General features: G+C 42.0%; 2 protein-coding genes across 4 annotated transcripts; one reads left to right on the top strand and one right to left on the bottom strand.

Annotated features, from left to right (window-relative positions):
- Positions 1–329: 329 nt before the first annotated feature.
- Positions 330–16,490, top strand: LOC121544879. Of its 3 annotated transcripts, XM_041855098.2 has the most exons (10): positions 330–748; positions 1,102–1,215; positions 1,503–1,533; positions 8,006–8,092; positions 9,444–9,570; positions 11,483–11,622; positions 12,816–12,997; positions 13,109–13,235; positions 13,994–14,020; positions 14,569–16,490. In XM_041855098.2, the coding sequence occupies exons 1-10, from the start codon at positions 596–598 to the stop codon at positions 14,772–14,774; spliced, it is 1,194 nt and encodes a 397-aa protein (XP_041711032.1). In that variant the 5' UTR covers positions 330–595; the 3' UTR covers positions 14,775–16,490. The 3 variants fall into 3 exon arrangements, with proteins under 3 accessions (XP_041711032.1, XP_041711033.1, XP_041711034.1); XM_041855099.2 differs by lacking the exon at positions 13,994–14,020 and having other exon boundaries at positions 331–748; XM_041855100.2 differs by lacking the exon at positions 1,102–1,215 and having other exon boundaries at positions 332–748.
- Positions 16,491–17,984: 1,494 nt separating this feature from the next.
- LOC121544878 (transmembrane protein 179) lies at positions 17,985–20,187 on the bottom strand. The gene is made up of 4 exons (XM_041855096.2): positions 19,639–20,187; positions 18,674–18,811; positions 18,496–18,574; positions 17,985–18,325 (listed from the first exon to the last, which is right to left on the bottom strand). The coding sequence occupies exons 1-4, from the start codon at positions 19,938–19,940 to the stop codon at positions 18,143–18,145; spliced, it is 702 nt and encodes a 233-aa protein (XP_041711030.2). The 5' UTR covers positions 19,941–20,187; the 3' UTR covers positions 17,985–18,142.
- Between the last annotated feature and the right edge of the window lie 6,698 nt (positions 20,188–26,885).

Here is a 26,885-nt window from a genome sequence, read left to right as displayed (position 1 = left end):
ATCCTGAAATTAAATTAAATGAACACATCTAATACATTAAACATGTGCTGCATTCACAGTAGTTTTCATTATTAGTGAAAACTTGCAGACGCGTAAAGCCCTGCAGTTTGGTTTCATAAGGAGTGAGGGAAAGCAAGCCACAGTGCTCAGTCGACAGCTCCGTTTTCTAAATGCTGAGACTGCTCTCACACACTGGCTGGGCAACTGTACGTGAGTAAAGCAGTGATTGGTCGAGGGCTCTGTCAGTCAGTGAACAAATCCCCTCGGACTTCCTCTCCTCCTTTCCTGATGCAGCGTGGGAGGAGAGGGAGGGGCATGGATCTGTCTTCTCTCAGCCTGCCTCCGCTTGCTCTTCAGCTCAGCTCGTCACCTGCCTTGGAGTTACTGTGAAAAGATGAGACTGAGAGGAAGCCGTTCTGTAGTCTGGCTCTTCTAAACCCTATCTCTGCTTTGTTTTTATCTCTGGGCTGTTTTCATTCTTTTTTCCCTCTCTGCTCTGGGGCTGTAGTGGAGTGGGGTGGAGTGGAGTGGAACGTTTGTCCCAGGCTAGCGGAGCTCCGATGGGAGGCAGCTCTGCCTCTGGCTGGGACTGGGGATGCTGAACGGGGGGAGGGAGGGCCTGTTTCAGCTGGGACAGCAGCTCCAGCAGCAGGGGGAGTACCAGGCCGCCCTCCACTGCTTCCTCAGCTCTCTGCTGGGGTTGAGGCACGTGCAGAGCTTCACCTCGCTGCCCAACTGCCTGCATCAGGTGAGCCAACGACCTTGATGGCTGGATGATCACTCATTCTCACACACACGTATGCATGCACATACACGCACAAAAATACACACACGCATACTGTAGATAGATGTCTACACACACAAACGTCCAGAGTCTACAGACACATGCACACGCTTGTGGTGTACACAGACACAAAACACACTCGCCACAATACTGATACCATACATACTGTAACATACAGTACTGACACTTTTACTGATTCGCAAATGCAGTGTGTATGCCTGTTACTCATACTGTACATGACCATATACTATACAAACACAAGCCACACTATACAATACAACCTTCACCAATGTGAAACGTCATCTTGCCACTCACAGCACAGGATCAGCATGTTTCCTGTTGACAGTGCATGGTACAAGGTGAAGAGAAGGAGTCTGTCTGTCTCTCTAGCACAAGAACAGACAGAAAAATGTCAAATGGCTCTTTTGAATGTGAGTAATATGTCATAATGCCAAACTTGTAAATATGTAATCTGCTCTACATGAATAAGAGTGTTTGAACTGGTCAATGTATAGCATAGCACAGTATGTCAGTAGGGTATTACCTACAGTACTGACAGAGAGGAGTTCATTCCCCTCCACAATTCAGTAGCTGATATGAGAATAGTGGGCTGTTTAGGATCATACATGGTGATCTGAGTAGAATGCAGATAGTAAATTAATTGTGTAGCATATTCATATCATACAATCCTGATATGTGTTTTCCTCTGTGATTACAGATTGCTGAACTCTTCATCTCCGAAAAGAATTGTATCCTTTACACACAAACGGAGGCCTTGTGAGTCCAAACCCCTAGCCTTTATCTGACATCCACTTCCAGATAACTATTAGTACTATTTTTCCATGAAAAGCCTACACCTGCGAGTACAATAGGGAGAAAAAGATTGTTTCCTTTTTTGGTGGCAGCGGGCATGGTGAATTCCAGCACAAAACAGGATTTGCTGTACAGAGAATGCACTGTAGGAAGAGGGGGGTAGTTGTGTCCTTGGGCCAGAATATAATCACAGCTTTGTCCCAGAAGGCTCAAGGTTTTGAATAGGGTTCAAGCCCTGTGTCTTTCTCCTAAGAGGATTTGTAAACGCTTATCTCCCCACAACACAGAGTATGAGAAAGCTAATTAACCTGTATTCTGCAGTGGCTGTGTCACCACCACCGCCATTATCCACGACAGGCCAGTGGGCTCAGATAAGGGGGGTGTAGTGTTGCAGGATCTATAACCTCTTCCCATGGTACTCCTCTCTGTTACTGAGACACTGAAACACTTTACATGCCAGCTCAACGTATCTGCCTCAGCAAGACCCAGCTCTTCACAACCCATCTCCCAAAATAGGTTGATTTACTGGGCTCACTTCATCAATAGATCTATTCATAGTCTCCTCATGTCCTCAGAACTCATCTAGTTAAGAGGCTCATCGGTCATGACAGGGTTGTCTTTGGACATGAACCAGACACATAAGATCATGAATAATTATGGCAGAATTATAACATTATATAAGCTTTATAGGCAGAGGTCATGGGTTGTGTCACCATGTGACCTACTCTGACTACAGCAAGTATAACAGTAACACTGTAACGATTTAAAGTAGATAGTTTTAAACTATTCACAAAGTAATTTGAGTTCTTATTATGGAACTTGATGTGGAACTCAGTATGATCCAGACATGTATTTTTGTCCACACAGAGAACAGGACAGAACAGTGGGATGCATAAAAGAGTCAAATTAAAACAGTAGACAAATTAAAACAGAATATTCATGTGGCTGGGCAGAGCCAGAGTTGAACAGGCTTTTAAAGTGCTCTCTTTTAAGTTTAACATTTTGGGAGGTTCGCTGGGGAGTGGGGGAGGGGACGAGTCAGCCTAATCTAGCTGACTCTGATGGGAACTCATACAGTAGATTCACAAGCACAGACTCCATAGCATCAACTCTCAGCATCAAATGCCAGAATAATAACTCCCTGTGGCTGAAATTCTTCTCAGAGCTGCCAGAATTCAGAAGTGACCTCTGTCCCTCTGGCCAAAAGCCCTCTTGGCTCCACTTTTGTTTATTGCCATTTCTTCCATGGAAAGTGTATTAATCTGTCAATTCAATTTCACTCTCAAATTAATTAGCCAATCAAACTGAACTTTCAGTCAAATCAGTCTCAGCATGTTTTCTGTTACAGCTTGATGTTTATATAGAGCTGACATTTATCAACACATTTCAAAAACACTTCCAATTTCCATACCTATTGTATAGTATATTTTAACTGAGAGTGCTAACTCTATGAAAATGGTGGCACAAGCCACATATGCTTCAGAGCGCCCTTTAGAAGGTCATCTCAACCTTGACCCTGTCCACATCACATGTGTGCTGCAGGTTCTCCAAACTGAGTTCACCCTGCCATTTGAGGGGGTCTCTGTCTGGCTTAATGGAACTTGTTGGAACATGGTTCAATCACCAATTCAGGGGGGAGGACTTAGTACCTACTCAGTGTTGGTTCGCTGCATTGTTGTAGTTGTCCTGCCAAACTATAAATACCCCAGACCAGCAGAAGTAGTGCTTTGACCTCTGAAGTCTGCTGGTACAGTAACCCTCTATTCCAGATGGTCCTCGTCATACTCACCTCACTGTTGGCAGGCAACATGGGGCTTTCTAGGTGGTGATACCATCTTAATGGACCTCAGATCATAGTGAAATTTCAAAGCACATTGATTTCAAAGCACACTGATAAGATTACACATTTCCCTTTGGGGTGATTTCTGTAACTTGCTTGAGGCATCACGTTGTATTGAACGCTTTTTCATGAAAAAGTAAAGAGATGGATCGAGTGGGTACAGTTCATATGCCAGGAAATACGATGCAGTTATATCTGTTTGGTAATCCATACTGAATGTATTAGTTGTGAACGCATCTCCAGACATCTGATTTATTGGCCTGTGAAATGTGCTGTGTCTGTAATGACCATCAACAGTCATTAATTACATCAGTGGCCTAGTAAACCCTGGAGTTAACCCACAACTGTCTGTCAGCAGCCCAATAGCTCTACCTCAGCTGGGCTTTTATATACTAGCTATAGGGCTCTATTTTGGGCTGGCATTAAGCCAGCGCAATTGTCAAACGCACACTCGTTTGCAATTTTGACCTGTTAAACCTCTTCTATTTTCAAATCCTAGCGCCAGGATTGGTAATTTACCTGTCTTATATGAGCTCGCTTGCGCTGAGGTGGGAGGGGTGGCAATATCAGAGGTGTGTCCTTAGAAATGGCCGTCATTGTAAATAAGAACTTGTCTGTCATTGTAAATAAGAATTTGTTCTTAACTGACTTGCCTTGTTAAATAAAGGTTAAATATAAATAAATAAAATGTGCGCCAAAGTGCCAATTTCAGTATGTGCTGGTGGGGATATTTAAGACCAATCGAAAGCTGGTCGTAGTGGTAACGTGGTTGGTTATGGCATTGATTTTGACAACGGAAGCGCAGCCTATCCAACCGGGACGCACAGTGCCCATTTGCTTTCATTTCATTAAAAACCAAGCATAGCAATGAAGGCAGTTTTTTGGTCATGCCCAATGCATTCGCCAAGTAGTTAAGACTATCGATAAAGGCTTTGGCTCATGAGACGCTTAGAAATAAAGCTTTATTAAAAGATCAAGCTTGGCAGCAGCAGAACAGTGAGTGGACTTCCCCTTTTTATCTGTGTAGGCTATTACATCATTTTAGCCAGCTCCTGTTATTATTTTGGTAGGCTATATCTTGCTTATTGAGAACATGCCTCGCACATACAAAACAATTTATGGGAGAGTAAACATATGTGGGCCTATACTCGTTGAAGCCAATTTCATCAATGTTGACTGTCAAAACACTGGAGCTGTGTTCGAATACCCATACTAACATACTGTATGCTACATACTTAATGAGTATATACTACATACTACACTACCAGTCAAAAGTTTGGACACAGCTACTCATTCAAGGGTTTTTCTTTATTTTTAATATTTTCTACATTGTAGAATAATAGTGAAGACATCAAAATGCATTAAGAAGGAAAGAAATTGCACAAATTAACTTTTAAGAAGGCACACCTGTTAATTGAAATGCATTCCAGGTGACTACCTCATGAAGCTGGTTGAGAGAATGCCAAGAGTGTGCAAAGCTGTCAAAAAGGCAAAGGGTGGCTATTTGAAGAATCTCAAAATAATAATATATTTTGATTTGTTTAACACTTTTTGGGTTACTACATGATTCCATATGTGTTATTTCATAGTTTTGATGTCTTCACTATTATTCTACAATGTAGAACATTTTTAAAAGAAAGAAAAACCCTTGAATGAGTAGGTGTGTCCAAACATTTGACTGGTACTGTATATACTATTGGTTCATTTTAGTATACTGTAAACAAATGGTATCCTTTCAGTTGATAATACTAGCGCTTCGCCTGTCTACCGGAAGTTCATGCTGTTGCTATGCAACCTCTTGCTAGCTTGTTAGCGTAACAAATTACTAGCTAGACATCATACAACTTCAGGTGTGTTCGTAAATTCAAGCTGGAGTGCCAGAGTGCGCTTTGGGCGTTCGTCAATTAAGAGCGTTGTCTGATTGTCCGTTCGTAAATTCAGAGCGTTTCACTCTCGGACCATTCAGAGCGCTTACTGGACGCTCTGGCCGAGGAGTAGGGTTGATCTGAGCGTTCTGACCTCACAACGGCAGTCAAGCACCCAAGCTAACTGGCTAACTTGCTAGCTACTTCCAGACACAATTGAGAGAACACCTCACTCTAACCATTTTACTCGCCCTAACAGAGCTGGTTAGGCTGTTTTCATGTTATCCAGAGCATTGGTGACTGTAACTGGACATTTATTGACACCGGTTATATTCAATGGGTGTTGAGCCTTCATAAATTCATCAGTTATTCTGCGCTCTGGCACACTCAGAGGAGAGTGCTCTGAAATTGGAGTAGATAGCCAGGGTGAATTAACAATGTCCATTGAGAATGCACAACGATTATACCACTTAGCTAAGCTAAGAATGACATGAATAATCAAGTCAATAAACATTGGGTAGTTAGTTAGATAGCATATAGATAATATACTGGCATGTTCGATGTATTAGTAGCCAACTAACGTTACTTTAGGTAGCTAGCTAACATACCGGTACATACTGCTGTAATGATATGCTATGCAGTTCGTAAGGATAGAGTAGCTAACAAATTGTCAGCCAACGTAACTTATTTTAAAAGTCATTACTTTATTACATTGCTCAACATTTTCTTAACATTTGTCAAAATTAGTTAAAGCAATGAATTTGTATCCGCTCTCGTCGGACTTCGGCTGCATATTTTTCGCCATTTACTTCAAATCTGAAAACGTTGTGAAGCCACGCCCATTATCTGAAGAATTGCATTATGGGCCCTAAAAGCACAGAAATAGTGTCCACTGCTTGTATACTTTGTATTTTGACAAATGTAGTACGACATCCGGTAACTTTTGACATATTAACTATTTCCATACTATGACCAATAAGCATACTACATACTCAATTTACGTCACAAATAGTATGGTTAGTACAGTTTGCATTACTCATTGCTGTAGCCTATGCTATTTCATAAACTGTAGTATCAATCCACAATGGACTAGGATGAGAATATTCCGTGCCCCCAATTGAATTGGAGTTGATGACAACGCAAAGACCATCAATAACCTACAGAACTTGAAACAACGGCATGCAGTATTAAGCCATGAAACGTGTTGGAAAAAGCATCATACTGTATTTCTGTATTTTGAAAGTTATATATCTTAAACTTGATTGCTGACATGCAAAACATTTTGGGACTATAGCAACAACGGACTAATGAAACAAATACCAAAATATAGTTTTTGGGTGGAGTTTTCCTTTAAAATTCTTCAATTCAAACATTATGGGTTAAAATACACATATACACTGAGTGTACAAGACATTAGGAACTTTCCATGACATACTGACCAGCTGAATCCAGGTGAAAGCTATGATCCCTTATTGATGTCACTTGTTAAATCCACTTCAATCAGTATAGATGAAGGGGAGGAGATCACATTACAAAGCACCATGTGGTGGCACATTTTAGAAATATTCAAATAAAGCTTTACACCCTTATAACTCATAGGAAGTAAACTGAAAGAGAAATGTACTCTTCTGGAGTTAATTATTAATTCAAAACAACACAGAAAAGTCTAAAATGGCAATTGGAGTTAAATTTAAGCAACTTTCTGTGAGTTGGATATTTACTCCATTTAGAAAATATCAACACCATGACCAGAATAGTTTTAACACAAAATGGGGGTGGGACCATATAAACCCCATTAAATTTGACTCCATACGAGTTGAATTAACTCTTGCGATTTTACTGTGTAGTTATAAAAGTTAGCATCTTTCCTTTCACATGGACAGTTATAATGGGGGTTTATAGGCTACTGTCTTTATAGGCTACCATTTTGTTATGTTGTGAGAGCAGGCTTACATGTGCGCTTAAAACTGGGCTCAAGGGAGTGGTGCAGGCAGAGGACTCTTTCTTAGTGACACCATGAGTGAGACCAGCTGCTGTGTTTTTCAGATCCAGGTCAAATCATTGGTTTGTTTTTCAGCTCTGACAGAGGTAGAAAGCTATAAACCACATCATGGTGGTTTTTCTATAGCCTGTATTCACTGTATACGATACATACTTTTTTAAAGCTTTCATTTGTATCTGTGCTACTTTAACAGAAGTCAATAGGTCACACACAACAATTCAGAAATAGAACCAAGCAAAGTCTGGTCTCACGTGCAACAGAGAGCTCCTGCCTTTAAGTAGGCCATTTATGCAGGGCTGTATGTCTGTGTAAATGGTGTTGACTTACAAAGGGATGCATTTATTTCAGTATGCAGAATGCCTTTGACAAAGTGAACAAACTCGGCTCCTGAGTCTATATTTAGGGACAGCAAATATTTAGTGTGTTATTATGGAATCAGATACAAGAGACTCTGACACATCAACATGGACAAACAAGACACTGTCCAGATTATTATAGTCCTTCACAGAGAATCTATGAATATATGATTACAGTTGCTTGTTGTTTAGAATGTCGGTGATGAGCCTGTTACTTGCTGAGGTCACGTTCAGGAGCCATAAAAAACAACAACACTTTGCAGTTGAGCCTGGCGACAACACAGTTTCTGACTGCAACAACTGACTTAATCCCTGAGACAACTGATCCTTCACCTGTATAAACAGACGGCAAGGCCCTGCAGTTCATTCAGGCTGAGAAGATGTTCTATGAGGTTGCTCTGATCGAGCTCACTGCTGTTCAGGGGAGCACAGGCAAGTACATTTAGATGTATACCATGGGGGCATTAAGGGGGAATTAGCACTCTAACTTGGTGATTAGGGAGTGTCATAATGGTACCCCAGGAAATGCAATTGCTAGAAGCCAACTTTGCGGTATACAGTATGATACACAGTGGGGGTGTTTACCTGCTTTTTGCTATAAACAAATCTGAATTAATACCAGTGCTCAATGTGTGATTCTGTACAATAGAGAAACAAACCTCTGCCAGAGAGCCTGGCATATCCCTTACAGCCCAACAGGAACCATGTGATTCATTTAACCTCGGTCCATCTTTATTTGCTGTAAACATAGTGCAGCTCTGAGAGTGTTCACCTCAAGTGGCCAGTCATCGGTCACCTGCTGCCTCTCCTCTGCAGATGTCTGCATTCATCTCTGTCTGTCTGTCTGTCTCTCTGTCTGTCTGCCGGGAGGCTGCTCTCTGTCAGTCTGCCGGGAGGCTGCTCTCTGTCAGTCTGCCGGGAGGCTGCTCTCTGTCAGTCTGCCGGGAGGCTGCTCTCTGTCTGTCTGCCGGGAGGCTGCTGATGCAGCAGCAGCTCAGTGTTGCATGGGCAGGAAGTAGCAGGAGTTATTGGACAGACAGGGAAGACTAATGGCCATGCTAGGCATTATCTCATAAGGAGATGTGTGGCGCCATACTGAGGCCCCTGATTCAGCACTGTGCCTGCTGCTCTGCTTCTGGCATCACAATCACTCCACCAGCCTTCTGTCTCTCTTTCTCTTCAATCTCCTGTTCAAACCTCTGCCCATTTCCACATTCTCTCATTCTCCATCAGAGATATTGGACCAACCCTATGTCCTATTCCTACTTTTACCTCATCCTGTTCAAAGTTTCAGTCCGCTTATTGTCATTTCTGAACCACTTTACTCTTCTGTTTACCTCTCTGTAACATCTGGCTGTAAATGCTTTTATGTAGGCTAATCTCCACTCCCAACAGGGTCAGGTCAGTTGTGTATTTGCCTGTGTAAGCTGGTAGCTGTATCACTGCTCTTGTGGGCGTGGTGAGTGCGCTGTTTTCACTCACAGTATCTTCTCCCTGCCCTCTTCCCTCTGCTCTCTATCTGACATCTCCTGCTCCTGTTGGCTCCACTGTACTCTGCTGTTCAGACTCCACTCTCATCTCCACACTGCCAGCCCTGCCAGAGACCACGTCGCCAGCCTTTTGGATTCTGTTTACTTGCTGCGGAGAGAGACAGAGACAGAGCGAGAGGGAGTTAGATGGATAGAAAGAGAGAGGGATAGAGCGTGAGAGAGAGAAGGATAGAGACAAACTTAGCGGGGGCGGCTGACTGCGTCTGATTACATGCCCTGTGTGTGTGTAACAGGCCCCCAGGAGGAGGCTTTGCTGGGCTCGGCGGGGACAGGATGGGCGTCCTCAGAGGAGCTATCGGATCAGGCTTCCCAGGCACAGCACCTGGAGCGGCTGGCCCAGCTCTGCATTGTGAGTAAAAGGTACGTAGTGATGAATAACGTGAAAGGCTGTTTCATGTGTGTTACAGTACTGTATGTAATGAAATAGAGGCTGGTTTATTATGTGTTCTGTGTGTCTAAAGGCTCTCAGGGCCCGGTGAACAAGTAAAACACAAAATGTCCTCACTTGCAATAAGGGCAGTGTTGCTTAGTACTGTTGGTCTTCCTCTCATTAAATAAGATGTCTAGCTGTTTCTGTTCTGCTGACCTTTCTGTACTTTGTTGGTCTATACTGGGTTTCAAGTAAGGATGGGATGAAAAAGTAGATAAAAGAATGATCTTGTTAAAATGCCTGATATACACTGAGTGTACAAAACATTAGGAACTGCATTTTTTATATCGATAATTCGATCTTTGATATTATTGTTTGTATTTTCTATATCGATAATTGCATTTTTGATATCAATAATTGAATTTTGTATATCAATACTTTTCAAATTCTGCATATATTAGTATACACTGAGTGTACAAAACATTAAGAATACCTGCTCTTTCCATGTTATATACTGACCAGGTGAATCCAGGTGAATGCTATGATCCCTTATTGATGTCCCTTGTTAAATCCACTTCAATCAGTGAGTAGATGAAGGGGAGGAGACAGGTTAAAGAAGGATTTTTAAGCCCTGAGACAATTGAGACATGCATAGGGAGAGGTGTGTAATGGTTGGATTAAGTGAGGAAGCTGGTTAATCTTGAATGAGATTGTAGAGATTGTTTTTGGCTGTACCCAGGGTCTTGGGTTTCTGGGAAAACAAGCACTAGTTGGTTTCTGCTGTTTGATCTCATTCTTGTACTATACTTTTAGTTCAGGGTCTCTAGCACAATGCTATTAGGCCTAAAGTTTACAGTGCCTTTGTAACCGGTGTGAAATGGCTAGCTAGTTCACTAACCTTAACCCTAACCCCTAACCCTAACTCCTAGTCTAGCTAACGTTAGCCAGCTAGCTAGAATTCGTGAACTATTAAGAGAGAACCGGAAGAAATGGACAGAAACTTTATTTTGACTCGTATAACGGGCTGTAGTAGTCACCAGCCCCCATCTTCTCTTGTGGACAGCGAGTTATGGTGCTTCCTGAATCTTTCAACGCTGTGGGAGGAAGTCATTCGGCCGTTGAAGGGCTTCGCTATACTTTGGCGATAGGATGTCCTCAAAGGACGTTCTAAACAGTGCAAAAGGACACCTGGCCATTACTAATTGAAGGGAAGAAGGGCTTGCTCTCATCTATGGCTACACATGAGGGTGATGAATGACCTTGTGTGGTGTTAGCCGCGGGCAGATACAGATATAGAGAGTTGGAATCTGTCATGTCATGCTATGCCCACTTAGCTCTGTTCCAGAGGGGGATAGCCGTGGAAGGGTGCAGAGTAAACCAACCTGTGGGGGCCATAACGTCTGTAATTCACCCTGGAGCCAGGATGAGGGCAGCCGCTTGGCAGTTGGCAGGCCCTGGACGTTTCCACTGGCTTCATAAGGTTGGGTCTCTGGCCCTGAGCCCACAGCCCTGTCGGCCCAGCCTCGTTGCTCCAAATCTAATCACAGCTCAGCCCACGCGTGTTTGGATTTGTCATGCTGCTCGGCTCCAAACACCGACATCGATCCGCACACCTGACAATGCAGCACGCCCCACTAAGCTTGATTAAGGTCAACCATTGTTGTCCTCACTGAAAGGACTTATTTGTGGGCTTAAATTAACCAAGGGTGCCAGACCAGATAGATTTCAGCCCAAATCCAAGCCCAGATTGATTATTTGGAATGACATGAACTGCTTTTTCTAGTTAAAGTATTATGAGTATACAATGTGGCATAGATCAAAACAGGAAGGACTGTGAACTACTGATACAAAATAATCCATAAAATGTTACTTATCTCTGTGTTCCTGTCCTTTGTCTTTCAGACCTCATCTTGCTTTAGAGTACAGTGGGAAAGCCACTAAGATCCATCAGAGGGCCTTTGGCAATGACCACCCCATCACAGACAGGAGTCTGGAGCTGCTGGCCACCGTCTACGCAGAGATCGGCAAGACAGAATACTCAGGTAAAAGCCATAGCCATGCTGAGTAAAGACCGAAAAGCTATAGACATACTGAAATGGTCATGAGTGTTACTACATGGCTGAGTGTGACAGCATGTACTGTACTGTCAGTATGACATACAAGCCTCCTTCCTTACAGCACACAGGCAGAGGAAGAGTTTTTATATTTGATAGTTTGTGGTTAAAACTGTACACTGAGAGGTGATGTAGTGTAGACCTTGTCACCACATTTACACAAAGCACTCTCCAGTGGCATGACAAGCCCAAGAACAACTTAACCTCTTTGCTTCAGCTCACACGCCGCACTGTAAGTGGCTTACAGAATTTCAGTTAGCCTTCGTACTGTACGATGTCAGCTCAAGGAAATGTTACATTAATAAACACACTCACTGTGCTGTTGGACATCAAAGTGGTTTTATATAGAGCTGAACAGAAAATACTTATTGCGAATTTGACAGTTTGAGGCCACTGTAATGTTGTGCTCATGCTTCGCTTGCATGAAGAGGAAGATGCATTTTCTATCGTTTCCCAAAGTTGGCGTTTTAAGGGAAGAGAGGTCTGCACGGGGTAAAATGTGCCCTAGATGTTAAGATCAACTGTTGAGTCAGCTTCCAAAGGCTGGGGTGTTCAGTAGAGCAGGTAATGTAGAACCTGGGTTGCTAAGACAACAGTTCACATCGTACGTTGTTATTCATTCCAGTTGACCTTCTTGGCCAAATCCTAGGTAAAATACATTTGTAAATAAATACAGAGAACAGCGAAGCAAGGACACAGTTTGTGTTTGCAATATAAGCCAGGTCACTGTCAGGGTACACGTTTCATTCAAATGACTCTGTTTGCTCTCTGTGTAACCTTAACTTTGTTTCATACACAAAGCGTGATTTCTCTGTGACTTAAAATGGCTGTCATAGAGTTGTCATTATGGGTGTGTACTGCACGCCTCCTATACATTCCTTTATTGATAGTTGGATGGTCTACATGTTGCTTATTCATTCTATTGCACAGCTGTCATAACACAAAGCTAGTGTATTGCTTTGTAACTGTGTGCATGGCCATGATGGAGTCAACACAGAAATGTTTGTTTTTGTATTTTGAACTTTCATCTATCTACCCAGTATTTGTCTGCATGTACCTTGTACCTTGACTCCAGGTTCCATTGGCAGTTAGAGACTGTTTACTCATGGTTAACCCCTTAGACTCCCTGGGCCAGTGTGTGTCAGCACTGTCCAAGAGGTTTGCTGCTGCCGAGTCCTTCAGAGACAAACTCAACAATGGTCTTCCCCATTCCCACTCCCATTCCCATTCCCATCGGGAGAAACACTCCGAGGTCTGGCACAGGAAAGACCCCAGCCTACTGGATGACACACCAAAACCCAAGGTGACACACTTTTGTTAAGAAGACGTTTTTTTTTTTTCCAGTCACGGAAATGTACTCAAAACTGGTGTCCATTGTGTCCTCACTTCTAATGATATCTCACCCTCTCCTCAGGTCACCAACGGTAAAATCCCCACGTCCATACTGAAGAGGTCTGGCTCAGGATCAGACTCCGAGCCCAGCCACAGACGGAAAGGCGAGCGGCGGGTCCGGTTCCGGGAGCCTGAGACCACTGTGCATGGTGAGAGAGACAGCAGGATAAGAGATCAAATACCAAACATATGGAGGCCATGAGGACTAGATCTGTCCTAACTTTAAAAGTCTGAGCCCATTCAGTGCATGTAATGAGCCGAGGAGAGATAAAGTGTGTGTGTCAGACCATAGCTGATGGAGAGTGCTGCCCTCTGGTGCATTCTCACTTCTACCCAATCACTCTGACTTCTTTACTGCACTGGGAGGCCTTGGTCTGCAGAAACAAGAAACACATTTATCATTGGACTGACTCAGCTCTATTCCACTGGGTTTTGGAGAATTAAACACTCACTACATCAAAATCTATATAACAATGCTTAGTAATAAATTGGTGAGATATACTGCTAAATCTACTGTTCTCCTAATTCTCTATGGGGCAATGTACCTCTCAGAGGGGTCTGTATTGTTATGGCTTAGCTGTAAAAGAAAATGAACAAGATACAGTAAAGTCCTGTGATTAGATCGTAAAACACTGTCCCTTGAGGATACCGTAGTATTTAATGTATTGCTGAATTTAGAAAAAGAACAAACATGAGCAAGTGATTTACACTTCTTGATGAATTATGCATGCAAAGTAGTCAGCATACAATCTGTGACACAGAGATAGCTAATTAGGTGCAGCCATCCACTGTAGCTGTACACCACCAGGCATGTGTGTACTGTTGTCTACAGTTGTGGCAGCAGGTCAGATGTCTAGGTGCAATGTGAAGCTGTTATTTACTTGTTTCTTATCTATCGGTTTCGCAGACATTCCATACTATGACTGTTTAGTTGGTAAGTCTGTCTGAGAGTGGTCCCAATTATTAACTTACTAAGAGCATGAAGCAAGTGTCACCTTCACTGACTGGTCATTACTGACTTGTTATAGTAAACCTGTGTATGGAATACTGTTGTGTGGTGATTCATGTGAAAATATGCCCATCATAGACATTTTAATATTGTACTGTGATGCATGGGTATTCCTCCCTCCAGCAAGTTCGTTTTGCATGGCCCGGTGCCCCGGGTGGGTGGAGTTTGCACATTAAGTGAAATCTCCACCCACCCGGGGCACCGGACCATGCAAAACAAACTGGCCATTTGTACCCACTTTTGATATTGCATATTCCAGTCCAGTATCTGGTGTATGGCACTTTTTATACAGTTTAAAAAGAGCCATAACCAAAAACACAAAAAAGCAGGCCTCTAGCTAATAATAAAAAATTCAAATTCAAATTGACATCAGGAAGATGCCATTCCCCTCACTCCTGAATGGGCAGACTGGATAAGCCTTTACAAATGATAAATCATTCAACAGTTTGTTGTTGGTCTCTTTTGGTTCACAGCCTATGACACGTCACCACCACGCCCCCACCTGGCCCTGTTCACCTGCTTGTTCCTGCTGATGTTACTGCTGGGCGTGGCCATGTACAGCACGGACCGCCGGCGCCCACAGCGTGTTTGTGAGGAGCTGGAGGCCTCACTGGCTGTCTATCTGATACACATTAAACAGCTGCTGTGGGGCTGCTGGATCTGGCTAACCATGCAGTGACTGGGACCCACCAGAGGGGGAGACGTGGAGCACTGAATTCACTCTCCTCCTCATTATATGCCCCTTAAGGTGTCCTTACCCAGCCTGGTCCACAAGCACACCTCAGTCATACACACTGACTATCTATCTATGGTGTTGAGATGTGCACCCCTACTGCTACGGTCACACCCATATATGGAGAAATGTATAATCCCAGAGATACAGTATGTATCCTCCATGCCTGTACACTGTATGTACATAGGTGGTGGGTATGCTGTCATGTTTGTTTTGTCGATAAGACGTTTTGCACATCAGCAATGTTGACGCTCACTGGTTATGCTCACTTAATTGCTACAATAATTTACATTTTCCATTCTTGACGCAATCTATTGTATGTGAGTAAATGTTTCATGGAATGTAAAATCAATTGTATTTCTTTTATTACAATACTATGTCATTTTGTGTACTTAAAATATTACTACAGATATGAATGTGTATATACCGTATAGTAAGGACTATCACAATATTACGCCTTGATATTGAACATAATTGAATGTAGAAAATGTGAAAAACTGCTTTGAATTGGCAAAAAACACTCTTACTGTCTAAGATAAGGATTATGGATTGAGTCAAGCACAATGTGACCACCTTTTTAAAAAGGATAGCTGAAACAGACACAGGACTGCTTCAATTCACAGTGACAGGTTGAACTAGCAAATTGATTGACAAAGCCATCTTGCTTTTACAGCATAAATACTGCAGTCTGACCATTTTTAGGTCAGATCAATGCTGTGATCCCAGTTGGACAAAGACGACAACTTCAGCACAATAATATGAATGCTCTCTTTCCTGGGAATGTACTCAAATTCAATGACTGATTATGATTTTGACAGTGTACCTCTTGGTAAATGCTAAAATGCCACAAGTAATATCCTCTAAATGTTATTTATTTATTCTATACTGCATATCTGCATCTACTCAAATATCAAATACTTTTATTTTCTTTACAGTACATTTTGAAAGGGCTTTTGTTACATTTCTATTTGATTGATCCGATATTCAGGTTTGAATCTTCATGTCAAACGCTTTTAAAGCTGGGGATTATTTGGGGATTGAAACTAACTTTAAATTAGAGCAAATGTTTATGATACAAAGTAAATAAAAGGAATGTACATTAAATGTACGGTCCAATGGTCTACGGTAAGATGCAGCAACATTATGACACTAATTGAATCATCACTGTGGGACCTTCAGTAATTGGCACCATTCAAATATTGAAAATATTGAAATTGAGTCACTTCTTTAAATGGGTAAAGCTTTAAAGGGCAATGTGATGTTTATCATATACTGTACATGTCAATCTGAGCAATAAAACACAATACATTGTTTCCAATAATACATATTCTTTATACAGCTTTCAGGGAACACAACTATAGGAAAGAGTCAGTGTTGGAAAAATCTGAGCAATACGATGCAACCAATGTCTGAATGGAAGAGATACTGAGACTGAAGGTTTTCTCTGCACTCTCAAGGGGAACTACTGTCATTAGCAATACAAATACCTAGCAAGTAAACATGGCCTGTATCTGCACATTTTGGTTAGTAGCTGCATTTCACTGCTGACAATCTGTATGTGGTCACTTTGAAAGAAGTGCCTTTTAGAATGATTTCTTAGTTTATATCTTTTTTATTTAATTGAATTATTTTAAATAAAACTGTCATTGCATACCAAAGTCAGTGAGGGTGGTGACTAGCTTTTTATAGTTTAATATGCGTTTGGATTTGTTTGTGTGTGTGTGTGTGTGTGTGAGTGAGTGAGTGAGTGAGCATGTGTGCAATAAAATGATGATCCATCTTTCCACACTCACTGCAGGCTACATTTCCTCACGCACAACAACACAGAACTGGCCTTGGATAATGTGTCATCCCGTCTATGTTACAGATTTCTCACTCACTGTCAAAAAAAAAATTGCGTGAAGATTGTGTCAAATAAAAAAGGAGGGGCCAGCCTGAGCTTTTCTGATTATCAGGATGAACAGATAGACTGATTCAGCTACTTATGTGACTTTCAGGCATTTCATCCTGAGATCTGTTCCAGTCAGTTTAAGGAAAGTTCATTGACAAAGTTCTTACAAAGTACAGTTTTCCTTTTTGGAAAATAATGTTTGGTAATTGTAGATACTGTATAATAGACTGAAAATCACACATCATACTTTGTTGCTGCATGCATGCAAATAATTCACACATTACTTAAAGCCTATCATAAATGTATTAGATTGTTACTAAAAAATATATTGCCCAACACAAAAAAACTACAGCCTGCTCACACTGTCTACATACACACAGTACATGCAAAAAATGAAAACAAAGAAAATATGATTCAATTGAACCGTCCTTTAACCACCCTGTGTGAGTCATCATCTATGTGCAGCTAAATGGGAAATCATGGTCAAAATAAATCTCAATGCACCATCTCTATCGTCATTAAATGGCCTTGATTCTCTGAGCTCATTTACGCTCCAGCGTGTGCCTTGAAGGGGAAGACATGTCAGCAGTAACTCATTATCAAATATTAATATAGCAAGTGGACAAAATGGATTGAATCAGCTCCACAATACAGCCGGAACCTCTTTACACTACAGCGCTTTACTGTCAACAGCAGCGTTTTCAACGGGAAAATCAGGCAACATATATCTGAAGAGGAGTATGTCCAAGCAAGGCATAACCATGCACTCTAATCACAGTTAATGGATTTCATTTGATTATATATACACTGAGTGTACAAAACATTAAGAACACCTGCTCTTTCATGACATAGACTGACCAGGTGAATCAAGGTGAAAGCTATGATCCCTTATTGACTGATGTCACCTGTTAAATCCACTTCAATCAGTGTAGATGAAGGGGGGGATACAGGTTCAAGAAGGATTTTTAAGCCGTGAGACAATTGAGACATGGATTGTGTCTGTGTGCCATCCAGAGGGTGAATGGGCAAGACAAAATATTTAAGTATGGTTGTAGGTGCCAGGCGCACCGGTTTGTATCAAGAACTGCAACGCTAATGGGGTTTTCACGCTCAACAGTTTCCTGTGTGCATCAAGAATGGTCCACCATCCAAAGGACATCCAGCCAACTTAACACAACCATGGGAAGAATTGGAATTAACATGGGCCAGCATCCCTGTGGAACGCTTTCGACACCTTGTAGAGTCCATGCCCCGACAAATTGAGGCTGTTCTGAGGGCAAAGGGGGGTGCAACTCAATATTAGGAAGCTGTTCCTAATATGTTGTACACTCAGTGTAGATTGACAGGGGCTGGCTTATCTATTATGGCAGTTGGGGTAGGATAGGAGGATATGTGTCACTAATGTGCACGTGCCCTCTGGGTGTTAGATCATGCCACTCTTCAACTGGTTGGCATCGGAGCCCAGGCGGGACGAGTGTCCCAGCAGCAGCTCCTTCTCGTGGATAAGACTGTCCAGAAGGTCCTCCTGGCGGTAGTTGTGGTAGACCTTGAGGAAGGACATGACTGTGATGCCCAGCCACGTCAGCCACGCTGCCCACAGACCAAACTGCACAGCAGAGACGGGGGAGGGGGAATGTTTAACAGATATTACATAGCCTCACAGATTTCAACAAGAGCTAGGGGTTTCCAAGTTCATTGCACATTTTTTAATAAGTCCCCGGTACAGTCTAAGATATCAACACAGTGTATGACACTATACATACGTCTGACCCTTACCTGGGCAATGGCAAACTGGTCATAGAACGAGGAGTTGTCCAGTCCTAACTCCAGATCAGTGTCCTGCAGGTCCTCACAGCTGAGATACAAGACAAAGTTAGTTTAGGAAAAGAACTCTCCGGACTGTCCAAGAGCCATGTGAGACAGTGTGAGTTGAGGAAGGGGTCATGAGCCTCACCTGCTGGGCATGCTCCCCCCCTCTGTGATGGCGTCACACCACAGGTTGAAGCCCACACTGATGATGGTACTGGAGAGGAACACTGTGAACACCACCAAGGAGCTGATCACCAGATTCAGGAAGGCATTGAATAGGGAACTGCACTCACAGAGAGAGAGTGAAAGAGCAAGATAGAAAGCGAGAGAGAGAATGTAAGACACAGTTTCAATAATATAATTTTTCTGTCATTACCATCCCTGGCACACTTCCCTAGTGTATGTATTGGACTTGGTTAGATGATATCTGTGGAGATTGTGGTGTTTTTTAAGACTCTTGATCCAACCATCTTGTCAAATGCATGAGTGATACTGTAGGTTTTAATTTAACTGTGACTATGTTGCATTCTAATGGACAATATGACCAATATAAAGAGATTGGTGGTGTACCTGTATGCCAAGAATTCATTCATTCTTAGTTTTAGATACATGTTTTTTAAGTGGATGGATAGATTAACCTGTCCACCCTATGTCAGAAAAAAACAACGACAGACTAATGAAAACCTCTGCATTGCACAGTAGCAAAACTGTTTTATAAAGATTGCAGACGCCTAATCATTATATAAGGCCTATCCATAAATGCAGTTTCTGTGATTGCACCTCGGTTGAAAGGCAGAAAATGGCATTTCTTCCCTCGGCTGATTGAACATATTGATTATGGAGCGAAGCAGCGAAACATAAGGTTTTTGTTTTATGGGGCCTAGATCTGTAGACCTCAGAAAAAGCAAATGAATGAAAGGCTAACGGAATTGATTTTTGCTGTATTTAATCAAGCAGCATCACTGATCATTCGGGTGTGGAAGTGGATGGGCATGGGCTACTTGAATCACACCCCATCTCTTTTTCTCTATTTAAATCATTCAGATAGAAAAAACACGAAGAAAACATGCAAATGAAAACACAACAACCACAAGTGATTAGGACACTCACTCGTCGTGGCCTTTGAAAAGAAACAACAGCAGTCTCCATGACTGCACTGCGGACAGGATGAGAGATGCTATCCCGACAAAAGTGATGAAACTGCAGGAAGACTCCGGTCCCCACTCCTCAATGATAAAGCGCTGCTTTGAGACTGTAATGTTCTCATTCTGCCACATACCACGCGTGAAAAGCAAGCATTTTCCATGAAAATCCTCCGTGTTTTCGGAGAGAGCCACTACGGCAATAAAACCAAGCACAAACGCCAAAAAATAGAGGATGCATTGTCCGAAAATTAAATTATCGAGGGCCATTATCCCATCTCCTTTCTCTCACTGCGTTTGTTGCATCGGCGACTGCGCAGTAGAGACACTTGAGCGTGGACGCAGCATCAGCATCATTCCCGCTGGAGCTGCAGTCTTAATGGGCCCGATTCAGACAAAGCCTTGTTCCCATTAACCATAAGCACTCCTTTACATTGCAACGGATGTACATTGCAAAGGATGTCATTCATTTCAATGTGGACGTTGACAACGGAGTGGAATCGCAATGCCCCCTTGCCATTGAAGGCTCTGTTGCAAGACCACCACCGCATACTTACAATTTTTCAAAACTTTGTGTGGTCTTCAGTCCAGCCAGAGTCTGTAAAAAAAACAGGAAGTTAGCAAAACCACAGAAGAAGATAGAAATATGTGGTTTTTGGTAATGGCCTTATGGGATGGCTAGCAAGTTGTAAACAATTATCCATTCCTATAACTGAGTACTAGTAATGTTAAATAATGTTAATACACATTGGCTGTTAAGCCAATTCTATTATATGATTGTTGCCTCCCGTCTAAGTTTATTGTGATGGTAATTGTTTTTGATGATAACTATTAGGTGCGGGTCGCTAGCTACAGTGGTCTCTTCAACCTAGCCTAGCTTTTAGCTAGCTAGCTGCTCCGCAAACTAGCTTGACAATGCTATAAAGTTAGAGAAACACGTTTATTTTTTATTTATTTTTATTTAACCTATATTTAACCAGGTAAACCAGTTGAGAACAAGTTCTCATTTTAACTGCGACCTGGCCAAGATAAAGCAAAGCAGTGCGATAAAAACAACAACAACACAGAGTTACATATGGAATAAACAAAACGTACAGTCAATAACACAATAGAAAATCTATATACAGTGTGTGCAAATGTAGTAAGTTATGGAGGTAAGGCAATAAATAGGCCATAGTGCAAAATAATTACAATTTAGTATTAACACTGGAATGATAGATGTGCAGAAGATGATGTGCAAATAGAGATACTGGGGTGCAAATGAGCAAAATAAATAACAATGTAAATAACAATATGGGGATGAGGTAGTTGGGTGGGCTAATTACAGATGGGCTGTGTACAGGTACAGTGATCGGTAAGCTGCTCTGACAACTGATGCTTAAAGTTAGAGGGAGATAAGTGTCTCCAGCTTCAGAGATTTTTGCAGTTCGTTCCAGTAATTTGCAGCAGAGAACTGGAAGGAATGGCGGCTAAAGGAGGTGTTGGCTTTGGGGATGACCAGTGAGATATACCTGCTGGAACGCATACTACGGGTGGGAGTTGCTATGGTGACCAATGATCTAAGATAAGGCGGGGATTTGCCTAGAAGTGATTTATAGATGACCTGGACCAGTGGGTTTGGCAACGAATATGTAGTGAGGGCCAGCCAACGCGAGCTTACAGGTCACAATGGTGGGTAGTATATGGGGCTTTGGTGACAAAACGGATGGCACTGTGATAGACTACATCCAATTTGCTGAGTAGAGTGTTGGAAGCTATTTTGTAAATTACATCGCCGAAGTCAAGGATCGGTAGGATAGTCAGTTTTACGAGGACATGTTTAGCAGCATGAGTGAAGCAGGCTTTGTTGCGAAATAGGAAGCAGATTCTAGATTTAACATTGGATTGGAGATGCTTAATGTGAGTCTGGAAGGAGAGTTTACGGTCTAACCAGACACCTAGGTATTTGTAAGGTATAAGTTGAGGAAAAAGTAACTAAACAAAACATGTTTTATCACCTGAAACCATATGTTTCTCTTGTCTTGAATGAAAAGGTCATATTTTGCAATCTCCCAAAATAAATGTGATCTCTGATGAGAGGCTCTAGTGATCCTATGTTTAATGCTCCAAGGCATGCATAAAAATCGCTAAAGGCCTCTACAGAGAATATAGACTGGGCCGATTGCAGTGTTGCAATATAATTTTTTGTTACAAGAGGTGGCTCCTTGTAATACGCTCTGGCATTTGACACAGTTTTCTTCCACCTGGAGATTGAGACCAGTCACTTGGTTCCTTGACATGATCTATAGGCCATAGTGCATTTGCTAAATATTCTGACCCCTTGACTTTTTCCTCATTTTGTTACGTTACAGCCTTATTCAAAAATTGATTAAATTGTTTTTTTTCCCTCATCAATCTACACACAATACCCCATAATGTCAAAGCAAAAACATAATTTATTTAGGGGTATAATCTGGATCCAGACCGTTCTACAGGGGGAGCTGTGGGTTCTGTTTTAGACCTTCCTTTCTGACTTTATTTTTCTGTCTCTCACCCTCCTCTCTCTTTCGAGGCTCCGAGAGCCACACCTTGGCTGTATCTAGCCCTTCCACTCGCTCTCTCTCTCTTCTCCCTTTACACACCTTATGCATCTGTTTAAGCATGGATTAGAGTTTATCTGCGTCCAGACGTCCCTCAAAACCATACCTCTCCCTCCACCTGGTCACATAATGGAGGTTTCTCCTATCCCTGGACTTCATAAATCTTGTAATAATTCACTCAATAATTATTCTCCTTTGGACTTATTATTAGGTGCAACTTTTGAGCAAATATTATGATCAACTTTTGTAATTAACCATTTCAATTATTCAACCTGTAACCCAGAGTGTTTTAAGACCCCAGTTTCATGAAACGGATGGGACAACCATTCTTTCTCACGCAACCTATTTTAGTCCCTTTCTTTGGAATGTATTCTTAGATGTGACTTTTGAGCAAATATTAAGTCTCACACAAGATTATTGGTTAACACTATCGGCAACTTGGAGTTTGTACTTAGACAAATTACGGCCCCAATTTCATGACGTGGAGTTTGTACTTAGACTTTTTGATCTTACACCCGCCCCCCCCGTCTTATATTTATGTAGAATACTGGCACATTGGGTTTTCTCTAGATAAACGTCTAAAAACGGGCTACCGGGATGTCGATCCCTTTGTGGATTATTGACGGAACCTCACTACAGCAAATTTAAACTCCATAAATCCTTACTGCAGGTTACAGTTAAATTCCCCCAAAATCCAATGAATAAAGATTACTGACCTTATTTTTGCAGCTCAATTTTGGTTGGATATCGTCACCGTTTCTGTCGTTTCCAGGTTGTCACCGGCCTGTATTTGAACCCCCAATTTCAGAGGGCAGGACTTTGTCTATACGGATGTATCATCTGCCCGTGCACGGTTTTCGGTGTCCCCCGGAACGACAGAGGACGGGTATTGATATCCGGCTCGAAAGGACCAAGCTGTCACGAGAATTTTGTTATCTCAATGGTTGAAGTCAACTACTTCTTAAATCTCTGAATAATTCCCAAAAGGTTGTAAATCTCTTAGTTTAAATAAATTAAACAAAGACTCAATCCTGCAATGGTCAGCATATTTATTCATGAGAGCGCTCTGAAACAAAATGGTTGTACAATATATTTATACGCACACGTCAGAGGAAAAATCCCACCCCTCTTTAGGCGGCCTGTAGTTTTCCACTGGAAAACTGCTCTCCTGACCATCAGGTCACACACACACACACACACACACACACACACACACACACACACACACACACACACACACACACACACACACACAGACATACATGTTCTTATCATAGGCTGCATTCCTTAGTTATCGCCTCCTCACAATATCCTGCAAGCCTTTCACTCCCCTTTCCCTGTGTGTTTTGGGAACCAGTCTATACTCTTGCTGGGATATAAACACATTTGATGAATTCTCTAAGCTCTAGTCTACTAATTAGTCATACATTATTAGTTTAACTGAGGGTGTGACATTTTAGTAATATCTCACTCACACATTTCTTTATCAGAAACCCAAGAATCCACCCAAAAAGGTATTTTGTTTAGAAGCACTAATAACTAGTGACTACAGGCTATTGTGAAATAGTAGAACCTGCTGTAGCCAACTAGCTAGCCATGTGACCGCAACCAAAACATGACGTTCTATTTTTAGCTGATATGGGAATAAATATACAAGTAGCATATCAAACTGGGATGTTTTAGGTTACACCAGCAAGTATAAGAATATTTGCATAGGGCATATTTTTTGTGGGAAGCTAAAAAGGCTAGCTAGCTTGCTATGTTTTTAGCCAGGCTAAAGCCAGCTAGCCAGGCTGCCAGATAGCTACTGGCTGGCTACTACTAGCAAGGGAAGGTGATTCTTCCTTGTTGTTTACAAAATGAAAAGACAAAAATAAAATGTTGCTATCGCCCCCTTGTGAATGAGAATGGGACCGGCAAGGATATCATGTTACCAAAAGGTATCCGCTACTCCAAATTTCCCACTCCACCCACATGCACGCATGTAGATCAACTAGGTGGAGCTTGTAGTAACCGTAGGCAGTGTACTTCCAAGCAGTGTGCCTTTGCCTGTATCGCTTTATCAGAAGCACGTGATCAATGATGTCCGAAGCTTTGTTTCGTCAAACAGCCACCTGTATTGGTTGGTCATCACTAGTTGCCACAGCCACATTTTATCTTCTTAAAATGTGATTTTAAACCTAACCCTAACCCTAACCACACTGCTAACCGTATGCCTAACCCTAACCTTAAATTAAGACCAAAAGCAAATGTTTGCTTTCATGAATTTGTATGATATAGCCAATTTTGACTTTGTGTCTGTGGTAACTAGTGGAAACTGTATTGGTTTGGTAGAGACTAAAAGGCTGTGGGACGTCATCTATAACAATTTGGCTGCTCTAAATTATTTTGACCAGCTGGTGCCACTAGTGTACACTGTGTTGATCAAAGCCTCGAGTAATGAACCTATTTTCGACACAATTGGCAGGAAAACCTCAATGCTTCAGGAAGCTTTGTTTCTCCATCACTACAGTAGGCTCTCCTCCATCTGGTCTTGCGTTGTGAAACCCTATGCTCTCCGGCCAGTAGTGGAACAAGATTAGGAAATGTATGCCTTTCCTACACACGCCTTTCCCTTGCACGAGCTGAATACATTTCATTCAACCACTGAAAACACTCTGGCCAACAGATTATCTCATGGTTTTCATTCAATAGGGTTTTCAATACATTTATCTAAAGCCATCCTTTTAAATTTGGTGTACCTTCAATTGGAATTTTCTCGACAGACTCACTAGAATACAGTGGGGAAAAAAAGTATTTAGTCAGCCACCAATTGTGCAAGTTCTCCCACTTAAAAAGATGAGAGAGGCCTGTAATTTTCATCATAGGTACACGTCAACTATGACAGACAAATTGAGGAAAAAAAATCCAGAAAATCGCATTGTAGGATTTTTAATGAATTTATTTGCAAATTATGGTGGGAAATAAGTATTTGGTCACCTACAAACAAGCACGATTTCTGGCTCTCACAGACCTGTAACTTCTTCTTTAAGAGGCTCCTCTGTCCTCCACTCGTTACCTGTATTAATGGCACCTGTTTGAACTTGTTATCAGTATAAAAGACACCTGTCCACAACCTCAAACAGTCACACTCCAAACTCCACTATGGCCAAGACCAAAGAGCTGTCAAAGGACACCAGAAACAAAATTGTAGACCTGCACCAGGCTGGGAAGACTGAATCTGCAATAGGTAAGCAGCTTGGTTTGAAGAAATCAACTGTGGGAGCAATTATTAGGAAATGGAAGACATACAAGACCACTGATAATCTCCCTCGATCTGGGGCTCCACGCAAGATCTCACCCCGTGGGGTCAAAATGATCACAAGAACGGTGAGCAAAAATCCCAGAACCACACGGGGGGACCTAGTGAATGACCTGCAGAGAGCTGGGACCAAAGTAACAAAGCCTACCATCAGTAACACACTACGCCGCCAGGGACTCAAATCCTGCAGTGCCAGACGTGTCCCCTGCTTAAGCCAGTACATGTCCAGGCCCGTCTGAAGTTTGCTAGAGTGCATTTGGATGATCCAGAAGAGGATTGGGAGAATGTGATATGGTCAGATGAAACCAAAATATTACTTTTTGGTAAAAACTCAACTCGTCGTGTTTGGAGGATAAAGAATGCTGAGTTGCATCCAAAGAACACCATACCTACTGTGAAGCATGGGGGTGGAAACATCATGCTTTGGGGCTGTTTTTCTGCAAAGGGACCAGGACGACTGATCCGTGTAAAGGAAAGAATGAATGGGGCCATGTATCGTGAGATTTTGAGTGAAAACCTCCTTCCATCAGCAAGGGCATTGAAGATGAAATGTGGCTGGGTCTTTCAGCATGACAATGATCCCAAACACACCGCACGGGCAACGAAGGAGTGGCTTCGTAAGAAGCATTTCAAGGTCCTGGAGTGGCCTAGCCAGTCTCCAGATCTCAACCCCATAGAAAATCTTTGGAGGGAGTTGAAAGTCCGTGTTGCCCAGCGACAGCCCCAAAACATCACTACTCTAGAGGAGATCTGCATGGAGGAATGGGCCAAAATACCAGCAACAGTGTGTGAAAACCTTGTGAAGACTTACAGAAAACGTTTGACCTGTGTCATTGCCAACAAAGGGTATATAACAAAGTATTGAGAAACTTTTGTTATTGACCAAATACTTATTTTCCACAATAATTTGCAAATAAATTCATAAAAAATCCTACAATGTGATTTTCTGGATTATTTTTTCTCATTTTGTCTGTCATAGTTGACGTGTACCTATGATGAAAATTACAGGCCTCTCTCATCTTTTTAAGTGGGAGAACTTGCACAATTGGAGGCTGACTAAATACTTTTTTTCCCCACTGTATATGGAGAGAACGGCTCAGAATATTAGGGGTCGATGAAAGAAAGCTATGTATATACACGCATATTTGTCTCCTTTTCAGCACCAATTTGTAGATAAAAAAATACTCTGATCTTGTATGTTATTTAGATTTAGGAAAGTATTTATGAATAATAATTTTAAAAAACTGGTTTGGAGCAAGGGCGTAGGCATGGGTGGGCCTGAGTGGACACAGACCCACCCACTGGGGAGTCAGGCCCTGCCAGGCCCACCCAACC

This window comes from Coregonus clupeaformis, chromosome 29, assembly GCF_020615455.1.
Source record: "Coregonus clupeaformis isolate EN_2021a chromosome 29, ASM2061545v1, whole genome shotgun sequence".
Lineage (NCBI taxonomy): Eukaryota > Metazoa > Chordata > Actinopteri > Salmoniformes > Salmonidae > Coregonus > Coregonus clupeaformis.
The sequence above is the reverse complement of the archived record's forward strand: the minus strand, read 5'-3'. Positions and strand labels throughout refer to the sequence as shown.